Here is a 15,385-nt window from a genome sequence, read left to right as displayed (position 1 = left end):
CAGTTTGTTCTTCTTTATACTCCCACCTCACTGCATTTCAGAGAAAAATAAAGTAATAAAAATATGGTGCATATTTAACTATCAATTGATATATAAAGTATTTGCCTCACTGAGATCACTTACAATATTAAAATGATGATTAAATGATAATGCATCAGCAATAATAATAATGTGATATACATATACCTGCATGATAATCAGTGGTATAATGTAACTAACTACAGTTACTCAAATACTTTAAGCTACTACAATGAGTTTTTAACTGGTTATGAAACAGTCCATTTAATACTGATAAAATTATATGACCTACATTAGTTAAAAAGAGCATCCGTGAACAGATCGGCTCTTTCCATGCACTTATTCTTGATGTCTGCCACCATGTCAGATTCTCTGTGAAATCAGAATGAAACAAGCCTGTGTTTACATTTTTCCAGGCAGTTATAGAAAGTCACATGTAACCCAGTTAAAAGAAGCAGGAGAAATTTTATTTTACATACATTTCTTTTTTGATGTAATACTTTGTGGTTGCAGTGGAAACTGTCTTTAGAAGCCTCCAAAATCAACAAAACACGAAAGCTCCTTGTAGTAGCTTTAAGGCAGAAATTTGTAAATTTACAGATTCAATGTATAAAATTATATCACAGTATCAAAAATTGGCCTCACTGTCACCACCTACAATATTAAAATGTTTAAGAAATGATAATACATCAGTAATAATAACCTAATAATATATATAGTGCTGTGCTTGTATAAAACTCTAAAGGAGGTCACTCTGCCTAACAAGTAGGCTACTTTTATCTTTGCCTCTTTGTATGCTACATTTTAAATGTTTTTTTATTTTATTTTTTTTAAGTAATATTGTGTGGGTATAGTGCTTTTGCTTTAAAACAAATACTTGTTGTTGGTAGGGTTGTAGAGATATTGCTAAGTTTACTTCAGAAGAAGATCTATGTAACCTACTTCTTCCACCACTGGTATTTCTATATTAATTATGGTGTGTTAGTAGATTATAGTCTAATATATTGGTGTGATCTCGTCTCATTGTGACAGTAAAGTAAACGTCCACCTGTGTTGTTTTGGTCCACACGGTGGAAACCGATATATCCCCCAGCATGAGTCTGTCCAATGAGAAGAGAAGGGGGCGTGTCCGGCGGCTCCATTCTTCACTGGCGTGCGAACCACAACAAAACAACGACGGTGCAACGGATGGCAAACGAGTCATAATAATACATAAAACAGGTAAGACGATGGCTAACGGAAAAACATTCATAATGTCTCATACTGCCTGTGGATTATTTATCGGTTCTGGTGACGTAGCTGTGCGGTGCATACTGTTCTACGGAGCGTTGATTCGTGCGATGTGTAAATTAAATGTACGAATCATCACGGCATGAAATATTGTTATGATTATCGTCTCTACATGATAAAGTGAACACTAAATATCGTTTTGGCAGTCGGAATGGAGGCGTTATAACAGTCTTTCACCAGCCGGTACGTTGTGTTCCTGGCTGAGCCTTAGCAGCATGGCGGCCTGGGCCGTGTTCAAAACCTATGTAGGAACACAGCAGCCATCCTGAGCTCTGTCTCTGAGCAACAGCCTGCGGTTTGTCTGTGGCATCTCATTATTTGTGTTCATGCCGTTGGTCTGTGCTCACACACTGTAACGTTAGCATGGATCAACAACAGTAGCTGTGGCCTGTGATACAGTTAGCTGACTATTATCACAAACATCAACTGTGACAAACAGGATGGACCTACTTTACAACAGAGATGAAGTTTCTCAAGTATTGCACTAAAGTAACATTTTGAGGAACTTGTACTTTACTTGAATATTTCCATTTTCTGCTACGATGTACATGTAATGCACTACATACTGTGGACTAAGAATATTGGTACAAAACAAATGATTAACTTATAAAACATGATCATGTTATATAAGTTAATCATATGTTTTGTACATAATATATATTTAATGACCCAACAGTAAATAAAATCGTTCAAATCAGCTCCATCTTGACCAACTACAACATTAAAATATTAATAATATAAATGTACCAGTAATAATAATATAATAACACAATAATTACTAGTACAAAACTCTGGGATCATTTTTGAGCATTTTAAGTGCTTTTACTTTTGATACTTTCAGTATATTCTACAGATAATACTTGAATATTTGTACTTAAGTAATATTTTCAATGCAGGACTTTTACTTATAATAGTGAATTTCAGGCATGACATTGCTAATTTTAATCAAACAAGGGATCTGAATACTTCCTTCACTACAAAACTGAAAATGACACATTACAATAATTTACTTCACAATTATTAGTGATTAACCATGGTCTAAATGGTGCTAAATTCTGTCAAATCAGATGAAACAAGTCTGTTTACATTTTCTCAGACAAAGTTGCAGTGAGTAGCATGTGAGCCAGTTAAAAGGAAGGAGGAGGAGGAGATTCTTTTTGACTTTTGATGTTATATTATGTATGTAAAGTTCAATGCTTTAGCTTTAAATACAAATTGCAGTGCCACAGTGAAGAAAGCCTCCTCTGAAATGTAGTGGAAAAAATAAACTAAATGGAAATACTCAAGTTAAGTACAAGCACATCAAAACTGTTGATGTGTACTGTAATGGTGGGTGATATGGCTCTAAAATAATTTCACATTATTTCAGGATGTTCTCCAATAATGATATTCTTGATAATATGACTAAATACTGAAAATGATTTTGTTTAAAAGCTTATTTCTCGTCTTATTTAACTGGGTGCTTCTGTTTAACAAGGTGAAATTAGTTTGTTGTATTCCCTTCTTTTCCTTTCCTCCCTGATCTTTTGTAACCAAATAATTTCCACATTACTGAACAATTTAAGGCCTTAATGACCAACCGGTCAGCTAAATTATTAGGCAGCAGCCCTGGAAAACATGCAGAATGTGAACCTTAAACACAGTAATGCTATGATCATTGGAATCACTGGATCATTACAAGGATATTGCAACAGTATTACAACAAAGTTGTTAACTTATACATCTTGGAGAGCGTATAAATATAAATAATATGAATCAATAAATATTGGTGATAGCATATAGAATGAAAAAAAAAACATTAAATGTCACACTCTAGTCTTACTCGATTACAAGAGATTTTTCATCATGGACAATGTACCAGATGAAATTTATTCTCCTGGGAAGTTCTTGGAATCTGTCCAGGTCCAATTTCACATTCAGGCGGCTGTGTGGCATGTGGTTAGTCAGCACATCCTGCTGCACCTTCGTATATGGCAGTTCCTCTCTCCTCATGCTATCTTTTGTGTTGTGTACAGACAGCTGCAGCCATGGGCAAGTCCCAGTCACACTTGGTGAAGCACAAAGACGAGAGTCAGGACGCATTAACGGCAAATGGCGAATACAGAGACAGTCAAACGGAGGAAGATGGAAAGCATGGAGATGTGTCTCAGTTCCCTTACGTGGAGTTCACTGGACGGGACAGTGTCACATGCCCCACATGTCAGGGCACTGGGAGAATCCCACGAGGTAAAACTTTCAACATTACTCAATAAAGATTATCGGTGTAAATAAATTAATGAAGTTGAGTGTCCTTACAGCCCCTGAAAATGTATTTTCAAATAAAATTATTTGGCATTGGGATTAAACATTTTTTACAAAATAAGCAACAATCAATTCAAGTTATGAAAAAATCATCCATTGGTAGGTAGTTTGAATATACAATTGTGCAAGCCTCTCTACCATAAATTTCTTGTGGCAAAAAGGGCAACCACAAAGGGGAAACAGTGCCTGTGAAAATCTATTTCAGTCTGACTTGAAGTAAAGTTAATTTGCGTGGATGTACAATAATACTGGCACATCACTGATAGCAGCCGATAAAAGCTTTAAAATGAAATATCATATGGGCCCGAAATGAGCATTTCTGCCAATATGACAGGCCAATAAGATGACACTTTAATTTTGTGCTTGTGATATGAGTATGTCTGTGTTGAGGTTTTTTGTGTTCAAAATGGACAGCAGATATATTGGTATTGTCTTTCACCATCAGCCAAAATAATCAATATTGCACATTCCTATTAATATTTACAGTAAAAAATCTTACATATTGCAAGGACAGTTGATAAAATGCTTCTTTAGTTCATGTAATCAAATATGTCTGTCTTAAATACACTTATAAGAAAACCAGAGTTAATATGAACCAGATTCAGGAGGCCAAAATACACAATTACAAAAGTAGAATTAATCCGGCATTTATGTCTACAACAACATTTATAGATCACAGATGTAGCAAATAAATAACACAAGAAAAATCAGGAAGAGGGACTAAATAAATAGGCCATATTGCCTAATTTTCCAGCTTAAGAGAACAAGTTTGCTAACTCAAAGACATCACAATCAAATAACCATTTCCATTTTCACTGATCTCTACACCAGAACATGTCAGGATTCTGTCAGGATGTTTCATGAAAGATTGAGTCTATGAAATTCCTGCAGTTTGTATAATAATTGCCACTTTTTACACATCACACAATTCAAACAATTTATTTTCTTCCCGCCACTGTATTAGTGTTACAAAGCAGGAATCTGATCAAGATTGCCATACATCTAATAATAGCTAAGGAACTAATTTATCAAACTTTCCATGGCTTTAATCATCAATGAAATTATCATTTTAAATAGGAAAAAAGTTTGAGATATTCTTCTCAGGAGTTGTACTGTGGTATTGCATAGTGCAAACCTTAAAACATAGTCCTTACTCAATGCAACAGTAAAATGACAGCTTTATTTTTCTTTGAATTATTCCACAGGCCAAGAGAATCAGCTTGTGGCTCTGATTCCATACAGCGACCAAAGGCTGAGGCCGAGTAGGACGTAAGTCTGCAGCACTGAGCTCTTTTTAAAGATTAACTGAGTTAGCTGTCTGCATGATGAAACTCAATGAACATACACAGTAGCATGACAGACTTTGAAGTCTTCAGCTGGTTTCAGGGTCTTACTTCTCTTTTCTCCCCTAGAAAACTGTATGTCACAATATCAGTGGCACTCTGCCTGCTGCTATCTGGCCTGGCTGTTTTCTTCTTATTCCCTCGCTCTATTGATGTCTCCTATGTGGGAGTGAAGTCTGCCTACGTCGCCTATGACCTGGACAAACGAATCGTCTATCTCAACATTACAGTAAGATTGTGTAGCCATTTACTTTGTGAGGCAGCGGGATTCACAAGATCATGAAATCATGAGCTCATGTGAGAATCCATTTTGCCAGACTTATCCATTATATCCATTTGTGTCAACACCATAAGTGGTTCAGTCAATCAGTGTCCTGGGAGGGACAACCAGCAGCTACGTGTGTGGTTTCAGGTGTGACAACCGCAAGAAGTATCCCTGGAAGCACTGATCCGATTGGTTGAAGTTAGCCCGTATTAGGTGTGATAGACAGATGGTTTATCTAATCATCTGCCAAGTGTGTTTTCATAGTATGTGTCCTTTTCCAAACAGTTTCTCAAGATGACTTCCTAGTTCTGTATAACAAACCATGTGACATGTCAGGATATGTAGCTGTACCCTCCTTACTTAAAATGAAACTGTGATAATACCCTGTAGGAGAAACTAATAATGTGGCTTGTGTTAACTTTTTGACCAAGCATTAAAGAGGCTGTAATCAATATTTTTACATCAACAGTGTCTCACATGACATAACGTTTGTGCTGCTCATAGTTACTAATACAAAGATAATTATCACTTGACTTGACTTGTTCTCCGTAGCTCTACTCTAATGAGCTCAGCTCATTGTGTTCATTTTCTGCCCTGCAACTCTGCTGTTTGGGTCAGTCTCACTGCTCTCATCAGTGCGGTTTTCAGCTACAGCAGGCAGCTATTCTCAGCTAAAGGCTCTGCAGAGTACAGTTCAAACACAGCACAGCGTACAGACCAAGTTAGCAACTACCTGGTGAATACTGTGAAGAATTTGGCAGCAACAGAGTCAGATATTTCCCTCAGGGGTTGGTGAAGACCAAAAACAGAGCTATAAGGAGAGTCAATATCGAAACACCAGATGAATGCTAATGTTGCTCCATTTGTACTTGATGTGAACTGTTTGCTTCTTGATAGGTGCTAATATGTCAGTGTGTGTTTACAGCTTGTTTGAATTGCCCAAAGTGGGCAAAAAATCAGCTACTGCAGATTTAAAATGATATACATTTTTAAATCAATAATAACAACGTTTTTTCCTTAAATGTTAGTGTTGAGGCCTTGGCACCAAGCACCAGCATCTCACACCTTTATCTTCTTTCATTCAGAGCACTCTGAACATCACCAATAATAACTACTACGCCGTATCTGTGACCAACATCACAGCCCAAGTGCAGTTCTCCAAGACGGTGATAGGCAAAGCCAAGTTAAACAACAGCTCAGTGATCATACCACTGGATGAACGGCAGGTAGGTTGAAATACATTTCACTGGACAAATAGTGAAGGACAGTGAAAGAAAAACTACACTCAAAGTGTTCTGCCTAGTCACAAAATCATGACTGATAAGAAAATCATTATTTTAGGTTACAGAAACTTCACTTTCGTTCTGACTGTAACTTGTACAGCTTACTTAATTGTCACCCCCATAGACACAATAGCAAGGAACCTTGTCCAACTTACTCACAGATTTCTCATGTGACTGCTCTAAAATAATATCAGTTATGTTTCTTCAAAAATCTAGACTTCACACAAATATTTTAAGCACTATTAAAGCCTCTTTGTCACTAGGTCTTGTGACATTACAAATCTTAGTACCACTGCTCACTATTGGACCAAATTACACTAGTTTTATACTATGATTAGCTAATATATTGTATAAATTGTGTTTATTGCAGATTGACTACACAGTTCCCACCACTATTGCTGATGAGATGAGCTATATGTTGTAAGTATCTTTCTACAAGTAATAAAAATGTACTGTTTAGACTTGGATCATTTTAAATCATAAATCACTTCTTTTTTACAGTGACTACTGCACCTTGTCGACCATTAAAGTTCACAACATAGTGGTCATGATGCAGTAAGTATGGTTTGATGTACAACACTTACCATGTTTCTTTATTTATATTCTACATTGTAATATTTTTCCTTACATATAATCATACTGTATGTGATATGCTGTCATTATTTATCATGATTTCTATCCTTTCATACATTAACCTAAATCTCAACAACTCTCTCCTCCACACTGCCATCGTTCCACCCACACATACTGAAGAGCTGCCTAGAAACAACGCAGCCTTCTGCTCTGCAGTACTGCTCAGACTAATAGGGGATACTTGGGCCTTTGGATGCTTTGCTCATTTACACGTCAAAGCTGACAATCAAACAGATTGTAAATTTAGCAAAAGCAAACATTTCTCTGAGGCAGAAATAATCTTTATTTGTTGACTTAATCCTCTGTGGTCAAAGCCAAATAACAGCTTCCTAGCCAAGTAACTTTGGACTGAAGCTCTGTGAAAATGGGTAAGAAAAAAGCAGCTAACACCATACAGCTCATTCTTGCAACTGAGTGGTTTTACATCAAGACCACAATGCCCTGAAGGCCATCTGTGAGTGTCTGTTACGGGCTTTAGTTTGATGTATTTAACAATAGAGAAGATGGATTAGAAAAAGGTGAAATGTTTGTGTCTAGATATTACATGTGTATGAGGCAAACAGCTGATTTTACCAGGGATACAGAAAATAACACTATTATAACAAACAGAATTGAAAAATAGCATAAACATTAAGTTTTTTCGTTAAATGACTAATCATTGGTCAGTGAGAACACATTCTTGTCTGTGCTCACATACATACCAAGATAACATAGTTAATAAGCCTGCTGACCTTTTAAGATAATGACTCATGGTCCTGATAATTATTGTGAGCAAACCTATTACTGTTTCAGATCGTTATTCACAATCACCCTCTGTGGTTCTCGTGATCTACTCCTTAAGATTTACATCAACCAAAGAACTCTGCCCCAGATAAATATTCATTATCTACTGAAGGTCAAATCTAAACTCGTTAAGGAAAGAGTAGTTTCTCCTCTGCTATTCCCACCCAGATTGTCTACACCATTGCAGGATTCATTTAACAATAGAGCTATGTGTGTGTCACACTGTCGTCTGATGTACAGTAGTTAACTCTGTGGTTATTTTCCAGGGTGACGGTGACAACATCGTACTTTGGCCACACGGAGCAGGTCTCCCAGGAGATGTACCAGTATGTGGACTGTGGGGGGAACACCACCTCCTTGCATGGGCATATGCAGGTTTACCAATAAGGAAAGCAAAGAGAGGCCAGGCATCACACACTGTTGAGGTTCTCACAGAGATATCTGGGCTGACTTTAGGGAATCTTTGCTCAGTGACGATGGAATAATGGACAGGCTCTTAACTTTTCTTAATCAGTCACATGGCTCATCCATTCTTAAATTTCCAACCACTTTCTTCCTTTTGCAGGTCAAGTGTGATGTTTAGAAGAGTTATTTTCATCACTTGTCAAACAGGTTGGTAAAAGCAGATAAACTTACCTGCTGCCACAGCCAGAAGTTTGCAGGTTTTTCCTCAAGCCTTGTAGTAATTTTTCACCCTGGTGCCAACAAAATATACAGATATATTTTAATATTCACGTTATTAGTAGGCATTTCCATCATGTTTACACTGTCACTCCTCCTCAGCAATTACATGACTGGAAAATGGAAGTAGTTTCAGATATGCACTTTACCTTGATCCTTATCTACAGATATTAATGAGAATGTTGTATGAGTGCAAACGAATGCTGCAAATAACTGCCCCCCCCCCCCCAACTATTCTAAACCACTTCCGATGAAAAATATTACAACTGAAAGGTGCAAGAATGAAAACCACTGAGGTGTTCCTCACCACTTATTTCTGCCCTCATGTCATTCCCTTCTACAGCAACCTCTCTTTTTTTTAAATGATCGTTGATATTGTATGGTGCAATATAAATGATGTGTTATCTTATGTCATATGTTTTTCTTTTGGCTTAAATTTCTTTATTTTCAGCTTAAGTAAGTGTAATGTAAAGTCTTCTCTTATGTTTATCTATCATTCTCCGGAGTGATTTAAAGGCAAATGTGACTACTGTGAAGACTTACATAACACAAGTTACAAAACAGCTAAATAGCTTTGCAAAAGGGATATTTTTAATTTCATAGCAAATGTGGAAGCATTACAGTGGGCTTTAAAATACAGAAATGTGTAAATGTAAAATATGCACTTTCCTTCTGGCTTGCTTCAAAATATGCTTTATTCAGAGTAATTGCTGGTGTGGGAGCAACTTTTTTCCCCCCTTTAATGAGGTTGTCCCATTTTTGTGGGCTGTGGTGTCATTCGCAATAATGTGTTTGCTATTTTAATCCACTCTGCATCTATAACTTGTCTCATGAGTTGACTGTTATTCTTGAGTTTTGAAATTATTATGACTTCTTTTTGTCATTTTTATTACATGGTACCCTTTTGGATTGCTTGATGATTGCCCGAGGTGAATAATGCCAGTATTCACATGCTCTGATAATATTCTACATTTTTAAACAGGTCATGTTAAGCACTGAGCAACTTTTATCTGACAGAAAACACCCACAATGCCAAAATGCCCCAAGTGTAAATTATTTATTAGTTCAAAGTTGTTGATCTTAGTTCATCAAGTCTCCCCAGATTCAACCCTTCCTGATATTCAATGACAGTGTAGATGTAAATACTTTTCTGTTTCTGCCTCTACTGCAGTAGTTTTGTGTTTTTCATGCATGAAGATGAAAATAAAATCAGGACTAATTTTGAAAGTTTTCTCAGTTTCTTGGGTGTGCTTGTAATATTCTCTGTGCACACTGGGTGGCGCAGAGTGGTCTGCCACATGACAATATCACTCACCTCTGCTTAAGTTCCTCAAACTATTATTTCATTGTTATTTAATAACATAATGAAATATTTATGAGATCATGAAGTGACACACCACCACTTCAGTGATGTTCAAAAAAGATCACAAAGTGAAACCTGCAAAATTGTGTGAACAACATCAGTGCTAAACTGTTTTATTGTGATAAAAATGTTTCAGCAGAGTTGATTCGTATTATCCACAGTCAGTACAAAACCATCTGGACGTTAAATATTGGTTCAGTCTCATTCATACCAAAGACTATCTTAAGAAACTGCAAGCAGTTTTTAATTAGTTATGTTAACAGTGTCCATTGAATACTGATGCCTCTATATGACTTACATAAGAAGACGGGACCATCCATAAGAAGATCTGCTGTTTCTTTATATTAATTTTTAATGACTGCCACAAGGTTGTATTCTCCTGGAAATGAGATAAAATGTGTTTTTACATTTTCCCAGATAAAAGTCACATTGCATAGTGTGTTAGCCAGGTATCAAGAAGCAGGAGGAGATTTTTATTTAGATAATTTTATTTTTGATGTTATAGTTTGTGGTTAAGGCAGAGGAACCACGTTGGAACCACCATGTTCATATTTCAGAAGTGGAAACCAGTTAATTTTTGTTTTCTAAATATATTTAATAACTTATAAATTATTAAAATACTTGCTAATTAACTTTCTATCACTTCACTCGACTTATCGGTCAGGTCAAGTTTATTGATGGTGAGGTTAAAAGACAACAATATCAATGTGGCCAGCTTTGTCCAGATAAGGTATTCTGAGCCAAACTGTTGAATGGATGAGACCAGCTGAATGACCCACAACATCCACTGGTCCCAGTGGAGTACAGTAAACACCCAGTAAAAAAAACAAAATAAAACTTTATCTGTTCGTTCTGACGTCATTTAACATGTACAAAGTATGCAGATTGAGCTTTAACATAACATTTTATTTGTCAAATGCTCCTTGCTGGAGCTAAAAGCCCAAGAAGTCTCCAGTGTATCATGGTATGTTCACATCTGTTGCACTCATTTAAACACCAGTTCACTTCCTCTCTCAGATCCAGGTCAGTGGTTTGGACCAGAGCTTCACTGGAATATATGTAGCCCCCCAAAAAAGCCCCTACATATACACAGACAGTAAGGACTATCAGTTTTCCCTTTGTCTAAGCTTACGCTATGAGATGACAGTGTTCTTTTAATTTGATCAAGGATATATTGTACAGGCTATGTGTTAAGAAATATGCAAAACGAAATTATATTGCAGTGATTATTTCAAGTGATGTTTGTTTTTTATATTTCGTAGTTATCTTTTACTGTAATCTTTAAATATAGGGCTGATAAAAAAAATGTGATTATTAAATGTTGAAATCATCAAGTGACATTTGTTAGACACATTTTTCCTTTATCAAAAATAAATAAATAAATAAAATTAATAATAAAAAAATAAAAATTTTAAAATAAAATAAATAAATTCTACACAGATAAACAGTGAATGTATTTTGTGACCATATACTAAACTAATTAAACTCCACCACTCAATCTAAGGTTCACAATTTGTTCAGATCTATGACAAGTTGCAAAGTAGGACTATCTCAGGAGGCCAGGCAGTCTGGGAAATGATTATCACAGGGAGTTTCAAATCTTTGGCCCTCAGCCAAGACTGGATTCAACAATATTAAACAAACCAGCTCTTGAATCAGTAATGACTGTAGCTCAGTTCACAAACTGAATTGTCTGATTTTATAGCTACTTATCCAGAGTGACTGCATCTTTCTTATGGACAGGCAATAGTAGACACCAACTATATTAATGTCTGCACTCTCCGCAATATAATGGAACTAGATGGCACTCAGCTTGTGGTGCTCAAAGCCCCAAAAATACATTTGACAAACTCAAAAGCAATGTCTCTTTCCAGAGAGATAATCCACAGACCTTGTTGTGAGCAGTTTCACATAACTACTTTCTTTGTAGTAGACAGAATTTAGTTCTGTGGATTTTACAGCAGGGCGAAAGTAGTTCCAGTAGATCTATCATAGAGGGAAAATAATTCCTACAGGTAACTGCTCGCAACAAGGTCTGTGGATTATCTTGAATAAATGGGTCATGATTTGTTTGCAGCTTTAAGCACCACAAACCTCTGGAACACCACAACTATCTAAATGGAAAATTGGACTACAGGTAAGAGAAAAAGTATTTTGATTCTGGGATAAACTGTCCCTTTAAATTTAACCAGCGACTTTATAAATGGACAGTCTGTCTAACTACTTTACAAACCGCAAGCATACAGAACTTTGAATCAACTATCATTGTGGGTTATGACATGCTAACAGTTTAAGACTTATGGGTTTTTATCACATTTTAGAGCAGAAGCTATTTGAATCATACGGAAAGCTACTTTCCTGTTAGCTCTCAGTCAACAGGTTTCACTGTACAGAGGCCCAGTGGAGACAAGAGCCACATTTGATTTAGTTGTGTTATTGCCATTACAGCAGACTTTCCCCTCACCCCACAGTTCATTTAGGCCGAGCACTTCCTCTCACCAGGTAAAAGGAAATGGCTTTTCCACATGTGTTCTACATGAACTCAGCTTAAAACAGGGTCTGGCTTTCTGATAATTGAACACTGAACCTTTTTTTCTCCCTGTGACACTCAACTGGCTGTAGTCTGGGAGTGAACAACTTCATGATTACATTCAGGGTGGAAAATTAAGTTTTTAGAATCTACTATCTACTATGCATTGACATTAATGTTCCAATTCACGAGCCACTTGTTAGTCATTCTTTATTTTGTGTCTGATATCTACCAGCTGTTTTCATATTTTACCATCATTTGGCTGGTGCAAACTTGCCACGCTGTTTACATTATGAACAATAAAAACATTTCAATCAGATAAGTAAAAGACTCAGTGATTATTTGAGGGTCAGTTCAACCAAATTCCAAAACTAATTTGACATCTATTAAAACTTTGGGCTCTTCATTAGAGATTCTACAGGGATTCATTGGCAGCATATGGCAGAAACATAACATAATATTTAGTGATGCACAATGATATCAGTACTTCATCAGTATCTGCCGATTAAGACTTTAAAATGAAATATCATTTTGGCCTGTAATGAACATTTCTACCTATATGACAGGCTGAAGATATGAGTATGTGTGTGGCAGAGGATAATAAAATTGCTATTTGAAATGATTGCTCAGTGTCTGTCATGCAAGGAGGAGCCAAATCACATTCCCTCCAACACAACAGTTTTAATTGGACATCTTGAGAGCCACCATCCGCATCATTATGGCAAATTTGTGAAGAACAAAGAGAAACAGGCACTGGTGGAAAAAAAAAAAAACTCTTAGCAGCAGTTCTTCTTCCCTCTGTCAGAGGTGGGTGATTTTATTTATTTTTCATATAGTTTCCTTATTATGCCCAGTGAATGTGTACATTCTGAAAAGCATTGTATTTATGTCTGCATCTGCCAGTGTGCCATCACAATGAGACTAGGCCTAATAATATGCTAATTCCACTACAGGAGAGACTTAATGTTTCCTGGAAATAAGTAAAAATATGTGCCTATATCTTGGCACTCTGCCAAAAAGAGTTGGGAGGATTTGGCATCTGCATGAGTCAAATATCATGCATCCCTATTAAAATCATCTTGTCTTACTGCCAGTGTCTGATATACATTTAACATGTTGTTCCAGCTCTTCATAGACGTTTTTTACATTAAATAGTAGGATAAACACAGGTTTTACAAATGATACTGAGTAAGGTTACGCTCCATTCAGATCAAACACAGTGAGAGTGCTGCTGGTGTACATGTTGGCTCACTGACCTTAAGTAGCATCATTGGTATGACCTGTGTCTTCATGTCAGTGTGGCTACTGGAGGTCTACTGGAGTTATATGGTGAGAAGTACAATATAATATCAATAAACCCAAGACTCCATGATTTTATGGCTGCACCCTTAACGTTACATTCCTTATGCCTGATATTTGACAGCATTACATCTAATGTTGAAAAAACTTTGAGGAGATCTCCATTACAGTTTATTAAGTCTGACTTCAAAAAGTGAGTTTGTAATGACTGACCAGCAGTGTGGTTGGCTCTGAACAATCCCACTTGATGTTCAGGTAGGGTCAAGTTTAACGTTAGTTAGCTAATGTTACTTTAACATACACCAGATTAACAAGAGCTCGTCATTTACAGGAATAGTCAACCCAAAATTGACAATTCAGTCATTATCTATCGATGGTCGGCTTTAGTTTTTTAGATGACAAAACACTGCTTTCACAGGAAAAGAGCGCTGCAGAATTACCCATACAATTAAAGTGAATTGTGACCTGTTTTTAAACATAAAAAAACATTTTTAAAAAAACAACAACAACAAAAAAAACACAAAATGCCTTCATACTGCTTCTCTTGTATAAACCAAGTCTCCTAAAGCCCCAACATGCCAAGTTGACTTGAAAGATCCACATTCACATGCACACCGTCAGAAGTGGGTATGTGGTGTGACGGTGCAGACAAATGGCATGTCAGGGCTTTGAAAGAGATTACACCAGACAAGCAGTATGGAGGGATTTCATGTTTCTTGTTTTTGGCTGCTTTTACCAGTTAAAAACTAGTTGCTATTTGCTTAAAGTGTTTGGGAGATTCTGCAACACTGTTTTCCTGTGAAACTCCAGCACTGTTTTGTGGACTTGAAAAAAACTAAACCTGCCCATCAATCAGCATGAGAGTGGACAGATAATGACTGAATTTTCATTTTTGGGTGAACTATCCCAGTAATATAAATATGGCTGTCGCAGAAAACAGTGTATTGATAAGAAATATTCAAACTCAAGGTGGCATTTTTATAACTGCACCAATTTACACTCCTTCCATATTTTGAGGCATTACATCTAGCAATACCGGAGAAAAACTTTATCACTTTATTTACTATGGCAATTTTTAAAAAAGTTGAGCGACTTTAACAAGGTTTGACCACAAAGAGTGAGTTTGTACTTTCATTTCCTAGTTGGACAATCCCGCTTCTTGTTCAGGCAAAGTCGATGAAGATAACCGCTAACGCTGACGATAAAAATGACACAGTTTAAAATTACACAATGGTGTTTAACCTCGGATTAACAACTCTATTGTGGCTTTGCGTCATGTTTTGTCTAACTAGCTAACTATGCCTTACGTTAGCTAGCGTAGCTAGTTAGGTTAACACTCCGAACCAAGAAAAAACTGTCGGTATCGTTAGCTAACGTTAACTAAGTGAACGTTGCTAGCTAATGTTAGCTAACGCTGGCTAGCCGTTGAACCGTTGAGCTGAGAAAATAGCTTTGATAAAAGTTGTTTAACTAACTAATAAGTCTAGCTAGGTTAATTCACGTCCAGTTAATGTTTCTGTGTGAATGTGTGCCCACTTTTAAAACTTACCACACACGACCCGACTCTCTATCATCATCCAGCCCCCACACCAGGAC

The 15,385-nt window shown here is 36.6% G+C and overlaps 1 protein-coding gene across 1 annotated transcript; it reads left to right on the top strand.

Annotated features, from left to right (window-relative positions):
- Positions 1 to 1,106: 1,106 nt before the first annotated feature.
- On the top strand, positions 1,107 to 9,824 carry tmem106ba (transmembrane protein 106Ba). The gene is made up of 8 exons (XM_084727598.1): positions 1,107 to 1,239; positions 3,324 to 3,534; positions 4,815 to 4,878; positions 5,022 to 5,181; positions 6,303 to 6,443; positions 6,871 to 6,920; positions 7,002 to 7,055; positions 8,183 to 9,824. Exons 2-8 carry the CDS (start codon positions 3,336 to 3,338, stop codon positions 8,301 to 8,303), a joined length of 789 nt encoding a protein of 262 aa, XP_084583724.1. The 5' UTR covers positions 1,107 to 1,239; positions 3,324 to 3,335; the 3' UTR covers positions 8,304 to 9,824.
- The last annotated feature ends 5,561 nt before the right edge of the window (positions 9,825 to 15,385 follow it).

Source organism: Lutjanus erythropterus, chromosome 9 (assembly GCF_056507025.1).
Source record: "Lutjanus erythropterus isolate fLutEry1 chromosome 9, fLutEry1.hap2, whole genome shotgun sequence".
Taxonomy (NCBI): domain Eukaryota; kingdom Metazoa; phylum Chordata; class Actinopteri; order Lutjaniformes; family Lutjanidae; genus Lutjanus; species Lutjanus erythropterus.
This window is presented reverse-complemented; position numbering and strand designations above follow the sequence as displayed.